This window comes from Pleurodeles waltl, chromosome 3_1 (assembly GCF_031143425.1).
Source record: "Pleurodeles waltl isolate 20211129_DDA chromosome 3_1, aPleWal1.hap1.20221129, whole genome shotgun sequence".
In the NCBI taxonomy this organism is placed as follows: Eukaryota; Metazoa; Chordata; class Amphibia; order Caudata; family Salamandridae; genus Pleurodeles; species Pleurodeles waltl.
In genome coordinates, this window is record NC_090440.1 from 172,394,975 (window position 1) to 172,410,523 (window position 15,549).

General features: G+C 42.3%; 1 protein-coding gene across 1 annotated transcript in view; it reads left to right on the plus strand.

Annotated features, from left to right (window-relative positions):
- The window catches only part of ALDH1A2 (aldehyde dehydrogenase 1 family member A2), a 145,127-nt gene that overhangs the window by 89,663 nt on the left and 39,915 nt on the right, over window positions 1–15,549 (plus strand). Inside the window, exons 6-7 of the mRNA XM_069222097.1 lie at window positions 4,994–5,122; window positions 5,232–5,345. Of these exons, the coding sequence (XP_069078198.1) occupies window positions 4,994–5,122; window positions 5,232–5,345 (243 nt within the window). The remainder of the gene's footprint in view (window positions 1–4,993; window positions 5,123–5,231; window positions 5,346–15,549) is intronic.

The window sequence follows — 15,549 nt, forward strand, 5'->3', positions numbered from 1 at the left end:
TTTGCAGATATCATGGCTTTCCTTTCACTCCTTCATTGTTGCTGATAATGGTATTGAAAAGTCAGGCCCTAACATTAACACTATTCGCTCCCTAGTGGTCACCACCATATCTCCAAAGGTGAACTCTCACTCGAGAGCTTATTTTAGGACTTTGATTAGGATGATAGCATGATGAGGTGATGTACTGAGGAAAGGAATAGGCAGGATACGCAGACCGTGTTTATCCTTTTTTCAAGCACAGTATATTGTGTACATACCTATAACACTATAAATCTGCTGGGGTAAACAAATATTTTGCATAAGTAGACGACTGAAGTCTGCTTAGGTGTTAATGTATAGGAGATAAAGTGAGTCTCTGAGCAACTGTTTGAAGTTTAGTAAATTGGGTTGTTTTCAGAGCATGCTGCTAGTGGCTTGAGCTACGTGGCGCAAAATTGATCCCTCCTGTAAGGACTTTTTGTTACATTTTAGATTTAATATTAATCTGCACTGATTGATTCTGTCCTTGATGCATGTATCTTTAATTGGATTTGTGATGACGGTGAATTTGCACTCACTACCTGAGTGATTTGGGCTCACTATCAGCAGGATATAGGCTCAGTTCCAGGATGATATAGACCCAGTACCAAGGTGGTGTGGTCTCAGTTCCAGGGTGATGTCACCTCTCTCTCAGGGTGTAGAGGAATCAGTGCCAGTATGGTATGGGCTCCGTGACACAAAGGTAGGCTCTAGTCGTGATTTGAGTGATGCCCTCCCTGGTTGCACTACATTAGATTTTTACTACGTAAGTAGATCCGTTTGTTTCACAATCCCTCTGTTAATAATCTGTTTTGAAGGCATTTGGCCAGGATTTGTGGACTGGAATGCCACAAAGCGTCTTAAATGTTTTATGTATCAGTGGCCAGTTTTACTGGCTGTTTGTTTCCACATTTCTAATGTCTAGTTATGATATGCCATATTATGCTCCATGATAGAATTTATTAAATTATAAATATCGCCACTGTTGTGGCCTATTGGTGCTACAGATAACGGGCCATATGTATCAAAAAACCCTTTTGTGATTCGATAATAGCGATTTTTAAGAAATCTCTATTTCTGAGTCGCAAAATGGTATGTATCATATTTGCGGTTCGGTAATAGCGATTTCATAAAAATTGCAAATGCTATTACCGAATCGCAAATTGCGATACTGGCCCCATTCGCACCTAGTCCCATAATTGCAAATCTTTTAAATTTCCCAAATAGCCAATTCCTACCTGGAATTCTCAATTTTGGAAATGCAAAACCCTAGGGTGCTGGGGGCCTAAGGCACCCTCTGCTGCACCCCAAAAAGTTTTTGGGGACATGTAAGGCGGACACATGCCAAAGGGGCATGTGTGCGTTACATGTCAATTTTAAAAATGCATTTTTAATGCATTTTTTAAATTTGCACATGGTTACTACCAAGTTTTACTTGGTGGTAATTGCGATTCCTTAATGCCAAATTCGCATTAAGGAATTGCTTGACACATGTGGCTTAGAAATCGCAATCAGGATTCCTTATTTGCTATTTCTTATTTAGAGAATCGCAATTTGCGTTTCTCTAAACGGGCTCGCAAATTTAAGGAATCGCTATTTTAGCGATTCCTTAAATTTGCGTTGCGAATGCCTTTCATACATCCTGAAAGGCATTTTTGCATTCGCAAACGGCCATTCGCACCGTTTGCGAATGCAAAAACCTTTGATACATCTGGCCCTAAATGTTTTATTACAACATAGACGCTACTAAGCAGGGGAGATGCACATTTTAATGGTACTGTTCTGGTCTATGTTGTGTTATAATAGCAATTGCATCTCTAATCATATACAGATGAGGCAGTAGAACAATCATCCAAACCGTACCCTTACTGGACATCTTACGGCACATACACATCCTCATTGACTGCCATAAAGTAACTACAGGGCACGAAGAACATAAAGACATTCACTTAGTTTTACACCAATGCCTACCTATAGAAAGAAAGGATACCCACTTTCTACTAGGGTTGCTATTCCCTTCCAGTGTCAAACAGATGCAAGCAGAGGCCTCGCTTAGGTTCCAAAGTTTATAAACAACTGTGGAAAGGAGTGGGTGTTGGATGATGGAGAGGCAGTTGTATATTTTTGTAAGATTGCCAAAGAGCTGGAGAAACGTTTACACAAGTGGCAGCTGATATGTTTCCGGCACTGACATATTCTGGCAAGTGATAGAGTCTTGCAAACTGAAATCTGTATTTTTTTTGTTCTTAGCATTAAGTCTATTACTTGAAAACTGCACATTTCATCCATTCCCCATAGTCCTAAAAATGGTGACAGCGCCCATTAGATTGCACTCCCCTATGCTGCCAACCAAACTTCTAAGTGCATCTTGACCATGAGTACCATGTTCTAAAACATAAATATTTTGCCTAAAATTGACATTATTTGTGTTAATAGCAGGTTCAGTTTAAAAAAACATGTGCTTTGATAAGAAGAAACAGCTGTACAGTACCAGTCATTATTTCATTTTCCCAAGACAAGTACTGAATGTGTTTTTCTATTGCCTCAATCTTGAATGCGTATGTGTGAGCAAAGAGATGTGATGTAGTGCTTCAGATGTCGAATGTGGCTCTAGGAAAATCGTGTCCGACTCCTGGCTTCCAAATGTCACCAGACTGCTAGAGTTTAAGCAAACTACTTATTTTCACTGATTTTCATTTGCCCCAAATTTCACAATCAGAAAATGATCTGTCTTAGAAACAGGGCAACTGACAATAAGAAGCACTACGTAAAAAGCGTGACATGAAAAGAAATTGCCACATGCCAGGAAGAAATGCATATACGCTTTTAAAAAAAGACAGATATAACAGTGATCAACAAAAAAATAAAGCCATGCTAATGAATGGTCTATATTCTGCTCTTATGCTACTGGGTTAAGATGCTTACTAAATCTAATCATCGGATCTTTTGTGTGTTGAGTAAAAAACTGCATCATCTCAGGTGGAGAAGACTAATGACTTTGAAGCAGAGAGTTACTATAGAGAGCAGCTAAAGTTATAAGAAACAGAATATGATACTTTTATGGTGATTCAGTTTTTCGTATTTTCAAACTATTGATTTCCCAGCTAGAAGTAACTACTGTCTAATGACAGGACACAAAGCTGCTTCTTGAAAAGGTTCATCAAAGCGTTGCATTGCCAGTGACGTGTGAAAACATGCATTATGATGACAGCTCCTTCACCTGCATAGGTCTGATCCTGCACCTGGTCCCTCTTAAAAGAGCCTTTGGCGTAATGATCTGTATTACGGCTGAGCTAATGTGGCAGGGTGTTGGGGACTGAGAAGAAACAGTAACAAGGAGAAAAGACAGGATTACACAGTATTCGCATTTAGGTGAATACAGTTCTCTAAACCTTTTGGTCAAATTGAACGTCGCTTCTAGAGGTTGTATGAGGGGCTTTGTGCTTCCATAATATTGGGTACTTCATCCCCCAAGGCTGCATTGTGGCTTGCATTTGCAACCTGGAACTGGAGGGAATTTTATGATATCACACCTTAAGTCTAGTTTCTCTTGAACCATTAGGCTGGCAATTTTTGTCACTCAAAGTTTAGGTCCACAGACCCCTGTCCACGATGACGCTAGAGAGCTGAATGCTTCTGGTTGTGACTAGAAAAATGCTTAACACTTACAAAGAAACTAGCTTGAAAAGAGTCAATCTAATCGAGTTCTGATAAAAAAAAGTATGGCTTATCATCCCATAACCTGGCCCCAGGTGCCAATGCTGCATTCCAGTAAATTCATTACCCTACTGTGGTCAATCGCATCAAAGGCCACAGAGAAAACTAGTAAAACATAGGAACGGGTATTTCCTTCAGCCAGCATGTGGTGTACATCATTCAGGATCTTTAGGATGAGGTATCTGTGCTAAATCGTGCATGGAAGCCTTACTGCTATTTTGGCAGTTGGTGTTATATGTTGGTTGATGCATGCTACCTGCTGATTAGAGACACATTTGTGTATAGCTTTGCTTAGTCATGGTGAATTGGTAGTGGGTCTAAAGATAGCGCAATTTAGGATTAGGGCTTTTATGATCCTGCTAGGTATGTCTGCATAAATGGAGGAAAAGCTGTCCCACGTGTTTTGGTTTGGAATGACCGAGTTGCATTCTGACCAATGGTTGGCATTAAGTTGTTTCTTATGTTGCTAATTGTGTCCGCGAAATCATGTTGGAGGTGGAGGTTGTTACTTTTAGAGTCAAGGGAGTCTTGAAGAGTAAATGGTGGAGTGGTTTTTTGGTGGATGAACCGAATTAAGGTTCTGTGTGAATTAGATGATTTGGTAATTTGACGCAGTGCATAGTTAGATTTTGCAGTGAGGATTACAAAGTTATATATTCTTCTTAGAGCTGTCAACCTAGTGCACTGTATTAGAGATGAAGAGTGTTTTCAGATTTCAAAATTTTCACCTTTGCTTGTAGAGGATGCTGTTACACTGTTGTTAACTAGGTTTCTTCCACTTGTTTTTTTTTTAGTTGGAAGTGTTGTTTTTATATAGGGCACTAATCATATTAGCTGTAAATTCTATTTGATCTACGTGTCAGAGATGTAATGCGTTTGAAAGGGCTGAAGCGGGATTTCTGAACTTGGGATACATTGGAAGATGGGGCTCATAGGTGAAAGGGAATGGGTTGGTGATAAAAAGGAGGGGCGATTAAAAAGTTTCAAAAGCATTTCCAACTTGGATATGGATTCAAAATGTAATCTCAGGAACTGGATAACTTTGTTCTCAAAATACTAATCTCTCCAAAGGAGCGAAGGCAGAATCAAAGGCCAAATGAATGGCTGTCCCAGTGTGTCTAATAAAAAACAGCATTGTGCTGTGAAAGATTTATGACCCAAATAAAGCTTAAGAAATCTGTAACACAGCAGCTTGACATCATGAACACAATACTTGGTTTTAATGTTTTCACTCAACTATGATTTTAACCCCTTTTAGTGGAACTTCCCACTGCTGATGTTTGGCTGGAAGATCGCACCAGCTCTTTGCTGTGGTAATACCGTTGTTATTAAACCAGCGGAACAAACACCACTCAGCGCACTCTATATGGGATCTCTCATTAAAGAGGTAGGAATCATTGGCCTAGATGCCTATTCTTTCTCCTCCAGTACTTTCTGTAGTTTTAGTTTCATGATCAGCTTCCACAAACCATTTCTCGCTAATTTTGTTTTGGCAGGCTGGGTTCCCGCCTGGCGTGGTCAATATTTTGCCAGGATATGGTCCAACTGCAGGCGCAGCAATAGCTTCTCACCCTGGCATAGATAAAATTGCTTTCACTGGATCAACTGAAGTAAGTGTGCTTCAAATGACGTCACTGTGACATGTATTACTAAGCTCCATCTGGCATATCCATCCTGTTTAAGTACATGTGGTAGTCACAAGCTAATATGAAAGTCAGTAGTATTGTTGCATTACCAGTTTGCCCTCACACCAGGATCTGTATCATAATCAAAACACAGTGTTTAGGTTTTTTTAATAAATGCGTCTATTTCCTGTCGACATTGATAATGTCTAGATGTGCCTCTATATATGCAAACAAGTTACAAATACAAAGCAATATATAACTCACATTGTTGAGTACATTAAAAACACACTTAATAAATTTACTTTGGCAAACATCTTACATCAAATAGACAGAGCCAAAGTAAACATTAAAACGGTGGTATGATTCACAGTCATTCACAATATACTTTCTACCTGTTCTTTGATCGCTTTAAAATGGTTAAACAGTGGAACTAAGTGCTGCAGTCCATCCTGCTTTCTGCAAAGCTCTGAGAATTTGCATTTTTTTCATTTACTGACACCTAAGTTCAGCATGCCTTACTTCATCTGTCAATCATTCTTTTGCTGAGTGGTCTCCTGAGGTCACTGTGTGCTCCAGATATAGTTTTCATGGATGCATGTGTTACAAAAAATTACATGTTAACACTATCAATATTACTATCAGTGAATGGCGAAAAGAGCAGGTTAGGTAGTGGGTCCAGATCTTTCAAATGGCAAAGTCTCCCCCAAACTGGGGGAGCTGCACAAATGGAGGACCTTGCTGGGCCGCAGCAGGGTGTCGGCGATGCACTCCAGTATCACGGTTGGCGATTGGTCAGGAGCTTGCTTCCAGTCCCGGAAAAGCTTGGAGTGCTTCCGGGTCACAGGCCCACTGTGCGCACAGTAGCCACACCATTAAAAAGAGCTGCAGGGTGGTGAGCAGGTCTTTCTCTTCCGCTCACCACCTCGCCAGGATACCCACGCAGGGGTTCCTAGGGGAATCTTTATTTGGAAGAGCGTCAGACTGCTGCCCTTTTGTTTTTATTTCCCCTACAGATTGCTCAGTTCCGCACTTTGCATTCCATCACTACAGCAGGCAGTAGAGCAGTGTCTCCTGCCCGGGTCCCGCTTGGGTTTGAGCTTGCTCAACTGACCCGGATGATTTATTACTGAGGGAGTGGCTGTAGCTGCAGGTAAGGGTGGGGACAGTGAATGCAGTTTTTGGGGGTTATTGTTGGTTGATAAAGGTGATTCGGGAGACAATTTTTGTGGCATTTTTGCAGGCGGAGGGGTGATCATTTTGTGTGGGCCTGTTGCAATCCTGGGCTATTTTGTGGCTCTTTTTTGGGCTGCTAAGAGGCCATTTTGGGAATGACTGGTGTAAGCATTGTGGGCACTATTGATGCCTTAGGGTGAATTGTCTTCCTTTGACTGGATGGCGGCCGGTGATTGTAGGGCTGGGTGAAGTACTGTTTCAAGGAGCAAGTCCCCTCAATTCTCAGACTTACCTTTAGTAGCACCTTGATGATTTCCTGGCTGCTTGGAGTAGTGGTGTCTGGGAGTGGGCCTTATGTCACTGACTGGTGGTTGCATGTCTCTCATTGTTTGCTGTTGTCTTCAGGCTTTGTGTTACAGTAATGTCTGGGGGTGTGCATAAAAGTGCTAAGCACTCTCTAATCGAGGTGCTGCTAGAGAAGCATTTAATTTATGCATAGGATGGATGCTATGAATGAGGAATTGGCATTGATGAGGTTGCAGCCTTCTGGTCTGCCTGTGGAGGCGGTGGCAAGACCTATGCATCGGGAGTGGCTCATAAGGAGGCATTCCTCCTGCCCCAAACAGGGCTCTGGCGAGGAAGGGTGACTCACTGGGGGCGGCTGTAGCTAACCCTGGTACATCGGGAGCCCAGGGCTCTATACCTGCTGCAGTTGCACTGGTGAGTCAGACACCGGTTGCGGGTGATTCTGGCCTGGTAGCAGCTCAAAGGAATGTAACTGCAGTAATAGGACCTGCAGCTGGTGAGGGTATAGTTCAAAATGGCTACAGATGTACGGCTATCGGAGTTACACCTATGGGGGCATGGCCCAGCTAGATCTGGCGGCTAATTTGGCAAGTGTGTTGCTGTGACTCTCCAAGGTGGGGATATTGTCTGCCCTTTTGATAGGGGGAGCTCTTATTGGTGCTGGCAATGGCAATGATTTAGAGAAGGCGAAGCACTTGGTAGTGCACCTAGATGTTATGATTGCTGATCAGGGGTGGTAGGGGAGTGCAGCTTCAGTGCGGCTCACTGCAGTGGCCAGCGGGGTGCCTTCAGTTAATTCAGCAGCCCCCTTACACAGTCAGAGGGGATCAGTGGTGGTTGCCCCTGCTGCAGAGGTTGGTGGTGCCACCTCTCAGCTAACCGTACAGGTGCCCCCAGTGCCAGGTGCAGCAATGGTGGAGGCAATACACCCAGGGGCTCTCCACTGACGTTGATGGCTCCCCTGCTCAAGATTCAATGAAATCAGGTACAGGAGCACCTTATCAGCCTCAGGTTTGAGTGATGTGCAGCCAGATCATGAGCAGCTGGGCATGCATGTTTCAATGAATATTAAGGAAAAAGATCTGGAAAGAGGCGTACGTCAGTATTTTAGAGTTGCTGGTGAATAAGCGTGAAAGGGAGGAAGCCAAACTGTGCAGGGAGTGTTCTCTCTCTAGGGCATGTAGCAGTGCTAAAAGAAAGTAGAAGAAATTGGTGAATTGGGTTAGAGATTTCTCCACTCACCAGACTGCTTTGGCTGAGCAACTCGCCTGCGTTCACATCGGGATCATGTGTGCTCATTGACGAATATGGTGGGTCAGTCTAGAAGGAATACAATGAAGAGTTCAGGAGGATTAAGGCTACCAAGCCCACACTGGCGTGGGATCAGATAGATGTCATAATCTGGCTATGCTACATGAAACCACACCATGCTGATGCTACTGCTAGTCAGCCCTTTCGTGCAGAGACAGGGTCTACAGGCAGCCTGGGCAGGGGCGGGAGGTGAAGAAAGGGAGCTTGTTAGGATTTCAACAAGCAACATGTACCTGGCCCACTGGGACCTGTAGGCTCAAGCATTGCTGTTCATTCTGTAGCTTGGCATCCCATTCAGAGTCCAAGTGCTTTGAAAGTCCAAAGAGAAGGGTGCCAAGAAACAGGAATGATCCCCTCGATTTTGACAAAGCTCCTTCTCTGGTTAATTTGATGGCAATAGTCCCATGGCTCAAAGTATACATTAATCATTTGGCAGTGCAGACACTGTATGAAGGTTTCAAGGAGGGTTTCAGAATCCAGGTGGAAGGTTATGTGGGTGCTCCTTACTGTAGGAATCCGCAGTCGCTCAGGTCCTATCCTGTGGTGGCTAGGGTGAAGATATTGAAGGAGTTGACTCTTTGTAGGGTGCTAGGCCTGTTTCACACTACCCCCCTGAGAGTTTCGTATGGTCTCCCTTTGGAGTGGTCCATTATAAAGAACATGGAGAGTTTAGGTTGTTACATAACTTATCAGCGTCCAGGGGTCAGTCAGAGAATGAGGCAAATGATATTTCATTATGCTCAGTGAAGTATGCTTCCCTTGATCAAACTATTCAGATGCTGCAGGAGCTGTGGCCTGGGACATTAATGGTAAAATCTGACATTGAGTCTGCCTTTTGCTTACTTCCTGTACACCTGCAGGATTTCCACCTGCTAGGTTTCCAATCTGAAGGAGCATTTCTATTTTGATAGAAGTATGCCTATAGACCGCTCTGTTTTAGGCTCCTATTTTGAGAAATTCAAGAATTGGTCTTCAGGCAGAGGCCGGGGCATTAATGGGTGTTGCACTACCTCAACAACTTTCTCTTTCTGGGACCATCCAGAACGGGGCAGCGTGCTGAGGCATATTACTATCAGAGAATGCCAAAAAGAGCATGTTAGGCAGTGGGTCTAGATCTTGCAGAAGAACTCTGAGTACTCAATTCACCTTCCTGTACTCCCCATTGAGAATGTTGTTGTTAGAATGAACTAAACTTTCAATATGTTAGTCAAGGCCCACTCTCTCTGCAGACAGTATGGTAGAATCCGTGGGTATTTCAGAGCTAATACTGGGTAATTCATGGATTTCCCTGGTAAAGTTGAAAATAGGGAATATGTAATCTAACTCCCTGCATCCATCGGATACATTTTGTACCCCTTTTTCTAACCTTACCAGGGAAACTCAGGATTAAAATTACCTAAATGGTATCTTTCTCTAGGTAATTGTATCTTCTCTACATTGGATCCATAGCAACATCTAGAGCATCCTCTAGAAGATCAAGTCAATCCGGATATTTCATAATTCAGGATGAGGGGTTCAATAGTGAAGCTTGCCACTGGCAATCTCTGGGTGAGTATCATTGCAGGGTAACTATGTTTGCAAAGGGTTTCTAGCCTACTGTCCATAGAGAGAGTGGGCCTTATCTAATATATTGAAAGTTTAGCCTCCTGGAAAGTGGCATGGTCATCTTGAATACTTTCATCTCCCTTATTAAATGATAAGTTCTAATTAACTATTCACTTTGGTGCTGGCAGGGACATAGCTTGGCCAGTAAGTCTGGGGAGTTTAAGCTTCCGATTTTCCAACAACCACGCTTGCATATCATCTAAATCATTGTATTAGAACTAGCGCTCGAGGGGGACTTAAGGTCCTGTGGAAAGAGAAAGGAGTGAGGATTGTGAGGTGGTATTCAAAACACTGTATTTTGTATAAATAACGATGTTTAAGACCTTTAAAACAGAGATAAAAGTGTAGGTGTTTCTATCTGAGTGAGTATTTAAAAACCTCAGGTGGAATCCGACAGACACCTTACCATAAAAGCTCCTTTATCCAACTACTTATTAAATAATGCATTTATTAGAGGGCTGTAACACCCAAAACACCCACCATGAAGCTGTGCCCCTGTGTGCTGGTTAATATCAAACATGTGTGCTCACACAAGATGAAGAGTACCCTTGGCCTGCCTTTGCTGGTCCGGCTGTGACCCTTTCAGTCTGCAAGGATTTTTCACCAAAAGTTTTCAGCGGATGAGTCGGGAGGACATTTGACAAAAATGACTGTCATGACGACAAAGCAGCAATTGGGCATTTTCTTTTTCTGATCTTCAAAAACAAACCCTTTGTGGTTGTACACCTCTAATGCACCAGGAACATTATTGTTTTGTTTCCTGCCAAGAACTTCCGTGTCTTACATGGTGGACCTGCGAAAATAGCGCCTGGTCTGTTACCATGTGTACAGCAGGTCTGTTGCGCCTAGCTCACTGTAAAGTGGTTTCCACCAATAGAAACAAGACAGCGGTGTCCTAACCCTTGAAGGTTACAGGGAACCAAGAGTTGAGTAGTGTGACGCATCTGCTGATTTTTGTTGTTCAGTGTGGTGTTTAACACCTACAAATCACCACCATAACATCCATGTGCCCCAAATCTATAACATATATGCAAAGCGATTTAATATTGTAATGTAAAAATGTGAATGTGCCAAAACCCCACTGGATGAAGGAAATTAGAATGATGGATAAAGGACGAGCGATGATCTCGTAGCGCCCATTTCTGTGTTGTGTTGCTTCTTGACTTAAACACAGTGCATGAGGCGTGAAAGCATTTTTCAAGCGTTTTGACTCCAGAATTAGGAGATTAGTATTCTGCACACTTTTTCAAGAAGCACTCCTGGCCTACAGTCGGCCCTCCACCTTCCCACTGTGTGTGCAGATGCCGAGGAAGGGTAACTTACTCTCATTCAAGAGTGCTCATTTTTTAACACCAACCCCACCCTGAGATTCATACGGCTGCTGTCATGTTAAGGCAGTGCCACTTTAAACATGGCGCCGCCAGCCAGAGATGAGCGTCTCTCAGAGGTGTTCAGGAATCACAGACGTCTTGATGTCCCTGGCATACTTTGAAGCTCGGCGTGTTTCTTTCCTGCTGCACACCCAGGGCATGAAGTGGCCCACCCACAGTGGCCCCGTCTGAAACCGAGCCAGCGGGGAGGAGGCGTGTGGTTAAGATAACGCTGCGAGCTAGAGGGAATGCACGCTTGACACATGACAACTCCCTGCCAAGAGAATTTAAAATCCCAACAGAGGAGATCTCTTCCTTGATAAGTGTGTTTGTGTTCCATCTTCTCGCCAACTCTCTCTCTCTTTGGCTCGATACAAAATGGAAAATCTCTGATGTTTTATTAGTGGAAGCATAATGGCCAGATACCCGTGTCGTGCAATATGAGAAGCCATAAAACATATAATTTACGTTTTCATAAACAAATCCAAAATGTTTTTTTGAAGAAGACGAGCGGTGTATTTATGAGCTAAATACATGGCGTTTTCTAAGGACGTTAGACCAGGCAGAAGGAAGAAGGGGATACAAAGGCTTTGGTTTTGGGCCAAATGTCGTTTTACAGACCTAGACAGTTTTCGGTGTAATTGGGCTTGATATTCAAAGGATAGCGCCTACATTATAATCCAGTGTCTACCTTTAAGGCCCAGCTAATAGGAAGTGAAACCTATTATAGAGATGAAAAAGCAGCACTTTAAGACCCTAAGAAAGAACAGATGGGCTATTTTACTACAGAGCTAGTGTAAACTGTTCCATATTGTTCCTGATTTCCTGTAACACTAAAGTCTCGTAACATCAAGTCAACATTATAACTCTTGAAGCATTGCCCTCTAATAACCATCAGCCTCAGTAAACCTATCTGCCTGCGCCGCGGAATACAGAAACACATCAGGAACAGATTATATTGTATATTTCAAGTTGACGCTGTGGATCATGATGAACTTTACTTGAGCAATTAGCTCGAATCCACCGCTATTTAATTCCACCCTTGTCAACTCCGCCGGGCCCTACTTGGCCACAAGGTTAACACAAACGTTAGTTCAACAAGTTACTGATCAATTAAATTGGCCGCAGGCCAAATTGTTTTGAGTTTAACTGGCGACAAACGACTCATAACCTCACATTTCTCCCATTTAATCCCGATCCCTGTGGGAAAATATTAACACTTTAGCTCAAATTGGGCGCACTTAGAACCTTCACACTTTCCCGTGCTGGACCATCAACACGCTCCATGGTGGTGATTTCTTGTGGAATGTTAATGAATCATTTTTGCTGTAGCCAGTAAACATTATCCCGACTGGTGTTTCTAACAAAAGGGCCAAAAGGTGACCCTTGAGATACTACTGTAAGTACACTACGTTTTTCTACATTCTAGAGAAAATGTTCCCAGAAAACACTTAAATTCCACTTTATTGGACCTCTATTGGCTCCTAAATATGCTTGCTGTACAGAGTCAGGATAGCGCACACCATTCACCATGGCTTCTGATCCAATTTTATAGCTCAGCGCGAGAGCTAAATTTGAAATAAGTAGTAAGAAAACATCCACCAAAGCATATGTTGAATGATTTTATTCCACTACATGAGTATGAATCAAAAATTGATTGTCAATCATTAGGACTATCATAGCAATAGTCTTGGAGAAATGCCCGTTGTAAATCAGGTAAACTTTTAATAGACTTTTTTTTGTTAATCTGGTCTCAGCTGACTAACAGGGAGGAAACAAGAACAGGTTGTCTAGATCTGAGTCACCAAGCGTGTTATGCATTAGCAGAAGTTTTAATAGTCCTATGAGTTTGGCCCAACATGTTATCACTTTTAAGAGGGTATTGTTGTTAATCATATATCTACTGAATCAAATGGAGGAAACAAAAACAGGTTGACTAGGATTTACATGGTCACCTCACGTTTTCAGCATTAGGTGAGGTGTCCTCATTCCTGTAAGTTGAGCCACCTTATCAGATAAAGGTGGCCCAAAGGCAAAACAGCCACAGTTCTCCTTTCTTGCACTAAAAAAACTGGAAGGGTCGAAGGGCTTTATCAATGAGTCAGCAAGGAGATGACAGAATAGCTTCTTAGTCTGTCAAATATTCTGTCTAGTCTAGAGTTAACATAGTGGAAGGTGAGGTGTGAGGCATGCAGATGGTTTAGAAAGGGGGGAAGTAAGGTCGGGAGCCCTTTTGTTGACAATGTGAATTTACCAGCTTGCCACTCACACCTTTTTGCTGTCACTATTAATCAACCTTAGCAGGACATAGATGTGTGGGTGAGCCAATGAGCTGCTAGTTACTCTAGTCCAATCTGAAGCATTGGAGATGGGTGGGATTACGATGTGGCTAATGTGAAGCAACATGTTGAAAACAGTTGTCGCTAGAATGTGTCTCAGGCCTGCCAGAGCACAGTGGTGTTTAAAGCTTCATAACTTTAATTGGTGAATTTGACAAGTAGTCACTATTGAGGAACACATTGTGACATAAGTCCCGGTGAGCTGCAAACGACAGAACCATGCTGATCAAATGAACTACTACTCATATTTAAATAATAGCCTAAAACCTCCCTAAGAAGAACATTGCACTTCATTGAATAGCTTGGGGCACAACGGGCCTAGACAAGATTCAGTCTTCAGTGCCTCTCTTATCATCCAGAATAATTTATCATTTGTCTTCACTGCCTTTTTTGGCCTCCTGACTTCCACGTACAAAATAACTGGTTTATGTTATATTACATTGTGACAATATCATCCCTAACTAAGATTCAAAGGATCCTTCTTTCTCTGTGGAAATGTAAATGCTCCCAGTATCCTGTGTAAAGAGCCTTCTCCATAACATAGACGTCTGGCACTGGTGTGGTATCCCACGATCTGGCATGTTCGCTCTGGTTGACAAAGGCTTGTTCCCCTTTGTTAATGCACAGGATGCCCTTAAACAGTCGGTACCCTGTAGTTGCCCAGAAAGCTCAGATTGTTTTAATTATGGATATATACTGCCCCATAATTCTGAATGCTGTGGCCATTGGTTGTAAATCTTTGCCAAATTCCCTGTTTCTCATATCTCGAAAGGTGTGTGCTCTTGTATAGTAGTTTGGTTTTACTCTACTGACTAAGTGGTCTCTTTTTTTGATAACCCCTTCCCATCAACAATCTTACATGTGTTTCCTTGGAGCATTGCTTCACCATCAGTACCCGAACATCTATTGTCTTCCATTCCTTTCCTCCATTTCTCCGTCCTGGGCATTGTCTATAGTGGTGGGGTCTTTCTCAGTATGAACACATAGTCAATTTAAGCAGCATTCCATGTTACGCAAACAGCCATCAATCTCAGTCATTGATTCACGGCTTAAAAAACCTGGCCATGCAGGTCAGGACAAGCACTTTGTGGAGTGGGAGCATCCAGCACATAAAAATACAATTTGTTTAGAAAACAACTAAATCTGCTGTAAAATTTCTAAGAATGTGTCCTCTAAAAGAATGCTCTTCTCTTGATACATACTTGCTCAGGAGGGCGATGAGTACCACTAAGTGAGGTAAGGGAGAAGCCTAGAGGTGGTACTAAATTACTGCCAAAGGTTCTTAACAGCCTTTCAGTGTATAAGTAAGTGAACACAGTCTAAAAAAATATATTTTATATATAGCAACATAGTGTCAGTTTTGCTATTTCAAAGTGCTATAAATAACACATTTTTCCAATTGGATAATACTCAGTTTATCGACCTCGGCTGGGTAAAATAATGAGTTGGTACTGCTGGGATGCAAACATGCGACCTGAAGAATCCATAAGTCAACAGTAAGCAAGCACTGAGCCATATTGCCTAACCGATGTGATAGTCCAATACAAAGTACCCTATACATAAGCTACTATTTTCTTTATGTGGCATGTTATTGTTGGTACTTCTAACTTTAGACCCATGAGATTCGGTCCCAAACTTTCTAAATTGTGCAGGCCTGTTAGCTAAATTCCACGTGTTATGAGAACAACTTATAAATTATAAAACAAAAAAAACTTTCAAAAGAATGTATAAATAGCTTTTAGGGGTTATAACAATTTAAATGGATTGGATTAGTTGCCTGATTCTATAAGCATGTCAAGTTCTTTAACATACAAACTGGGCTCCTGGTGCCCACACTATTGAATAAATGAATTAATATAGTAGTATCTCTGGTCTTGTGTATGCATGCACAAGCACACACACACACAAAAACTATGAATAGAACCCATATCTTTAGGGTAACTTTCATCCAGTGTTGGTTTGTTTGACAGTATCAACAGGCATAATGAGATGTGCAGCTCCACATTTCTATTATAAGCATGGAGCTTCGAATTCCAGTTTGTATCAGCTGTTAGGGGACCCATTGAGAGCTACGTGTACATATTT